We start from the raw sequence: 6,071 nt of genomic DNA, 5'->3' as shown, positions 1-6,071 counted from the left end.
GACGTCATGTAAAACTAATTTTGTGAAGGGGTGTGCGTTCTGATTGAATTTTATCTTCCATAATAAATGTACTAATATTTTTTTCTCTCTTCCAAAGACGTTCCAACTTGTATTCTTGTCTCCTGGTTTCTCGAATGTCAATCATGTGAGTTGCAAAACAGTTTGTGTAATTATTAGGAACAACCCAAAGAGGCAAGGCACTGTTATTACACACCCATGCTGGAAAAAAAAAACAACCAGCTTGTTTGACCACTGTATGATGGTTGAGCAGCTAGACCAGCAAACTCTTGCGAAAACACCTTCAGCTGGTTTTTCGATGGTAATTCTACTGGTTTTGCTTGTCATACCACCTCAAGCATGGCCACCTTGCACCAGCTGTATCCCACATGACAGGCTGGTCACACCAGCATGACCTGAGGGGTATTCCAGAAAGGAGGTTTAACAAACACTGAGATAAAACTTAACCTCTGGGTTGTCTGAACTTGTGGCGACTAAACCCGAGCTGTCGGTTCCAAAACACCAGTTACCAGTTAGTTCAATCAACCTTGTGTTAGATAACCTAGAGTTGTGCGCGTTCACGGCGAACTTATAAAGGCATCATCTATTGAGAGTCGAAACAATGAGTTAAACCGGCGAAACGAAGAGCACAGTATTTTTCAGAGGCGGAGTAGTCGAGGCTAACGAGGAGAGAACTGTAATAACAAAAAAAGGAGCAATACTTAAGCGCCTGTGTCTGAGACCTTGCTTGGCAGAGAATAGCCTAACTGACCGTGTAAATGCGTACGTTTAGGATAGCCTATTTAATGTCAAAAGCACAATTCACTGGACATCACGTATTGTATTGACTCCTTTGAATGATGCTTTCTTAAACTAGCCTACCTTGTCACAGATTGAGTGGGCCATAGAATTCTTAATGTAATTGCCTATTTTAACACGGGTTCTGCAGCTGTGGGCCAAGTTAAACTTTTGCGCTCCATCATCGGAAGGGTGAATGTCGGAAGGCATGGGTAGCCTATTGGACACATTTCAGTGCACATTTGGAAAATTGAATAAGTGATGCTGACCTGCCAGTTGGTGAAACTACACATTAATGATCCTCGTGGGTTTGTGTCCAGGAAAACGAATGAACATACCCAGTTAAGCCAGTAAACCTGCTTTCTGGAATACCCCTCAGCTTCCTCAGACTGGTTTGTAGCTGTTTTTTTTCCAGCAGGGGGGACAGTCGCAGTCTTGTGTAGGCCTATTTGTAGTAAACAAACAAGAGGGTGTTATATTGAGCGCCCAGGCTTGTTCTTATGAGAAGCGATGGTCACAATAATCCCACCACTCGGTGGAATAGATAGAAACAATTACCCTACTACAATGCGATATCCAAAGAGCATGCTAGGTTGCCAGTATGCTACCTTTTGTTTGGGTAGACTTTGCATGACAACAGTGGTTGTAAATTAATATTCAACAGGATTACCTGAATAGTATTACTAAGTGTATTGTTTTAAGTTTTAATGGGAGAAATCACTCCAATTGGATTACGCAGCAGTTGACTGATTCGAAATAACGCCTCTAAATTGAAAGACTGATGAAGGTCTGATGTATAAATGGATAGGTTATATGCTACCCTGGCCCTGGGCTAATTTTCTACTTTGCTAGTTCAAAATAATAGGATGTTAGTGACTTTGCGCAGCTTACAGGATTTTGAGGGGGAAAAAACCTGTGCATAAAACAGCCATATGTGTCAAACTGAATTGTCAGGCTCCAAATTTTAAATGCCTTTGGTGGGGTGTAGGCTATCTATTCATATGTAAAATACAGACACTAGGCTACATTTTAAGTAGTGACGTTACGGATTTTAGAGATTTGTTTAAATGTTTTCCCAAAACATCTCCGAAACCATAAAGGCCGACGACCTTCAACAAGATAGCCGAGATAAATATGGCCTCTCTGGTCTATGGAGTCAAGGAAGTCAGACCAATTGATGGCAAACCAAAGTTCACAATCGACAGGATTCTTGGTCTGGACCAGGAAGACCAACATACGAGGATTAAACCCTATCGACCTTGGGCAGGTATAGTCCAACTGGAAAAAAAAAATCACAACCGCTATGTATTGTTGGTTTGCATCATGTTGACATGTTTTTGATCCATTTCAGATTCGCTACTGGCACAGGTGTGCGTCATTCCTAAAAGCGCTGGCGCATCTGGCATGAATTACAACGAGGAAAGGACCACACAACTCTCTACAGACTCATGCCGACAAACGCTAAACTGGTACATAGGACGCAGACCTAGAACTGCCTTCACCAGACTGCAAGTAAGCGCTGTTCCACGTCATCGTTATTAATGTGGCCCATAACTGAAATAAGCTGTCAACAACTATGACTTTTAGTTTTCAATCGTTGGCACTTTAGGCAATCGTTCATAGCCTAGGTCTAAATTCCTTTTTTCTCGCATTTAGATTGAGATCCTTGAGAGCATTTTCCAAGTGAATTATTATCCTGGTATAGATGTGAGAGAAGAACTGGCTAAGCAGCTACACCTAGATGAAGATAGAATTCAGGTAGGTCACGAGGAAATTATAAATGATTGTTTGGTTTAATTGACAGGTAGAATTAAAAGATACTAGACTCAAGTAAATCCATATTGTTTTGATTTGTTTTGACTAATTATATAGAAATTGTATTACTCATCAGAACTCAGAGTATTTTGTTTATTTCCTCTCAGATTTGGTTTCAAAACAGAAGAGCAAAACTCAAGAGATCCCATCGTGAATCCCAGTTTCTGATGGTGAAAAAAGTATTTGTAAAGGATGATTAATTCACCAACTTTCTTCCTCTCAACTGGTGTCTTCTTTCTTTTGAATGTCCACTCACATGTATAACCTAAACATAAACCTCATAGTTTTATATGTATTTATTTTATTAGATAAGCTTTGACAACTAAGCTTCAGTTGTAATACATTCACAGAAATAAACAATGTGTAACCTAACATAATGTGGATTTATGACCGTCGGTCGATGTGTGCATGTTCTCTTTGAAACTTTCCATTTTCTTTACGTTACTGGCTTGAATTGTAGGCTATTGATGTCAGTCAGTCCTTACTAATACTAATGGTTCATATAGAGTGAGAGTCTGTAAATGCCCCCCCCATTCAAAAGCTGACAAATTGATGCTGTCTCTTTGACTGTTATATATTACAAATAAAACCCCTTCCCAATCAACAGTGTGTAAAGTTGTAATGTAAAGTTTCTTTTTGACATGTTCAGTGGGAGTGAGACAGCTGTTTTATCTGTCCTTCACATCACCTTATACCAACAGAATCAATATAAAGATGATACCAAAACGAGCTGCCTGGCAACACAACTCAAACAAATGTCAGATTGCTGTATGCTGTATGTTGTTAGCTCCGTACAGTATCAACCAACAGGGGGCACTAGTGCCTAGTTGCTGTGGCATACACACCTGTCGCAATTAAAGGGACAACCCATTACTCTTCCATACACATTTGAAATGTAGAAATTGCTCTTCATAGACCCCTATCTGTTAGATCAGTGTTTGTAAAGGCTACATAATAATACAGGTGTTTATACAAATACTGACTCTGTAGATGGGGAACAAACATGGTCAAGTCAACTTTATTCATGTAGCACATGGTGGCTCGCATAGTCATGAACAATGTCAATAATAAAGAAGAAAATATCAACAACCAGCCCTAAAACGGAATTGCGGAAGGTGGGTGAAGGTGTAAACATAACAATTAAATATGCCCTATAGTCACAAAATTAGGCTTCATGAGAGCATGTGTAATCAACAGAATTTGTATTTGTATATTTTTGTATGTATTCAGATTTTATATTAATAGCCTAGCCATAGTTATTTATATAGCACCTAGACTACTATTTGGCTTGTCAGTCTTTTTTATTTTGGCTACCTACTGCAGTGAAACTTTTTGCCTTTATGAGTCCACGCAGATGCAGACAATAACTAATAATCTTTTATGTTCACTTCAGTGGAAACACAAACACAATAGCCAACCTGAATTTTGACCTGGGCGTTACAGAACAGAAAGTGGTGTCACATGAATGACATCAAGTCAGGGTTTTCCCCTTTACCTGCGTTGAGACACAAGGACAGACAAAATTATTCATACCCCTGGCGAATATTGATTTAATGTTGATTTTCTCTTGACCAATATGTTTATTCTGACTGAAAATGACTGCCACATGACAATAGGTGGTGAGATAATGTGGTACGCTTCTTTTTATGTTTTTAAAAAACAATCACTGGAAACATCTTTTTTTGCATTCACAGCTTTCAAAATGGTTCATATAATACCTACCAAGCCTCTTCATGTCTCCACAATGATTCTAGACCGCACCTTTTTAGCAGCAACCCGGATTTTGAGTCAGGAACGATTATTTGTCATCACTCTGGCCTTGTGCTCACTTTTTTGACGGATTGAGCTCTGGACTATGCTGGGCCACTCTAAAATGTTGATATTGTTCTCTGTTAACCATGTCTTACCTTGTTTGGCTGTATGTTTTGGATCATTGTGTGGTTTAATTGTCAAATGCCGCTTATTGTGGCAGGTCTCTCGGCACACTGCCTGATCTTTTCCTCCAGACTCCTCTTGTTTTAGTGTTACTGCTTACTCTGAGAAAGTCACCAGGTCCCCCTGGTTGAAAAACATCCCATAAGAATAATTTTCTCACCCCCACAATTGAAATGGACATGGTGTCATTTGGGTTTAATGCTTCCTTTTTTTATGCCAATCTCAGGCCATGTCCCTGGATCAAAATAAAATCCAGTGAAAGCTAAATTCTTTGTCCAGGTGTGCCCTTATAATGGTTAAGCGGAGTTGTGCATGTTTGGAGAAGAGTGATCCATGATCAGCATCCATGATGACCAAGTGATCCATTATGGGATAGAGGGAAAATTTCAACCACCAAAACACCATCCACAATGTGGAGAATAGCTATAGAAATGTATTCGTTTTGGGTGTTTTTGAGACAATCGGACCTGGTGACTTTCTCAAAGTGAATGGTAACACTAAAACAAAGAGCTACATTAAGGCCTAGTCCACACGTACCAAACCGATCTTTTTGTCCTCCGTCTTCCCTGGAACCGTATCAAGAATATTTGCATCCAAACGGATCCATCTCAACACGACTCAACACGTTGCTTCATACCCCAGGCCTATAGGTGGCACTGTGTCTTTACAGAAATTCACCAAACTTGCAAAACTTGCGCTTAAAAAACAGACAGAATAGGCTACGGTGAAATGGCTAGTGCAAGGAAACCAGAATTGTTTGTGTGGACTGATGGTGAACTGTCAACTGTAGCCAACTGTAAAACTAATAAACTTTATTTTACGGTTTGTGAAGGGTGCAGTCCCGTCCTTTATTTGGCTAACGCAGGTAGGCCTACTAATCACCTTTACTTTCTTTGGTTGTAGGATAGTCCGATTCACATTAGTTTTGGCTATCACTGCAATTAGGCTACTAAACGCAAGGCTTACCCAAGTTCTAGGCTATTCTGTCGCCACATTTATAATATTGCTATAAAACCTTCGTTAGTAACAGTCAATACTTTTGCCTGCATCAAATCGTGCATTCGCATTCAGTGTGCTACCATCGGCTTAACGTGAGTTCTAAGCGTCTTTGTATGCTTATATCTGATTTCACTCGACTGTGAATGCATGTATATATGTTGTAAGACATGTAAAATAAATGAATGACACTGGCACTACGCACAAATTAATGTGGCCTAAACTTACACCGCACTTTCCTGATAACTTAAGTTCTCTCGCGTCACTGACAGTATAAAAAAACACCGGGAAAAACAGTGTTCAGTCCACCAAGTCATAAGCTATCGGCGCGGCGCAGCATCAGTTGTGATATTTATCTTAACAGAGTGTAATCGTAGGTAATGTCATGTATGAAAACTAGTATTGTTAGGCAATACTATAAGTGCAAGTCCAGGGCAGCTGAGGTGTGGCGATGACATCATCGACATAGCAGGATGTGCGGTTTCGCTGTCTAAACGAACTCAAAACGGTTTCGGGCAGTGCGTTTACAG

The 6,071-nt window shown here is 40.0% G+C and overlaps 1 protein-coding gene across 3 annotated transcripts; it reads left to right on the top strand.

Annotated features, from left to right (window-relative positions):
- Positions 1 to 66: 66 nt before the first annotated feature.
- Positions 67 to 3,210, top strand: hesx1 (HESX homeobox 1). 3 transcript variants are annotated; one of them, XM_042090069.1, is made up of 5 exons: positions 67 to 145; positions 1,896 to 2,062; positions 2,147 to 2,307; positions 2,452 to 2,553; positions 2,718 to 3,210. In XM_042090069.1, the coding sequence occupies exons 1-5, from the start codon at positions 135 to 137 to the stop codon at positions 2,808 to 2,810; spliced, it is 534 nt and encodes a 177-aa protein (XP_041946003.1). In that variant the 5' UTR covers positions 67 to 134; the 3' UTR covers positions 2,811 to 3,210. The 3 variants fall into 3 exon arrangements, with proteins under 3 accessions (XP_041946003.1, XP_041946005.1, XP_041946006.1); XM_042090071.1 differs by lacking the exon at positions 67 to 145 and adding an exon at positions 1,133 to 1,187; XM_042090072.1 differs by lacking the exon at positions 67 to 145 and adding an exon at positions 1,217 to 1,414.
- The last annotated feature ends 2,861 nt before the right edge of the window (positions 3,211 to 6,071 follow it).

Source organism: Alosa sapidissima, chromosome 4 (genome assembly GCF_018492685.1).
Source record: "Alosa sapidissima isolate fAloSap1 chromosome 4, fAloSap1.pri, whole genome shotgun sequence".
NCBI lineage: Eukaryota > Metazoa > Chordata > Actinopteri > Clupeiformes > Clupeidae > Alosa > Alosa sapidissima.
Note: the sequence above shows the minus strand (reverse complement) of the source record. Positions and strands in the feature narration are given on the sequence as shown.

What these genes read in the sequence shown, in the direction of transcription:
- hesx1 (XM_042090069.1), top strand. An exon ending in CTGCCTTCACCAGACTGCAA is followed by an intron (nt 2,308 to 2,451) that starts GTAAGCGCTGTT and finishes TCTCGCATTTAG; the next exon opens with ATTGAGATCCTTGAGAGCAT. An exon ending in TAGATGAAGATAGAATTCAG is followed by an intron (nt 2,554 to 2,717) that starts GTAGGTCACGAG and finishes ATTTCCTCTCAG; the next exon opens with ATTTGGTTTCAAAACAGAAG.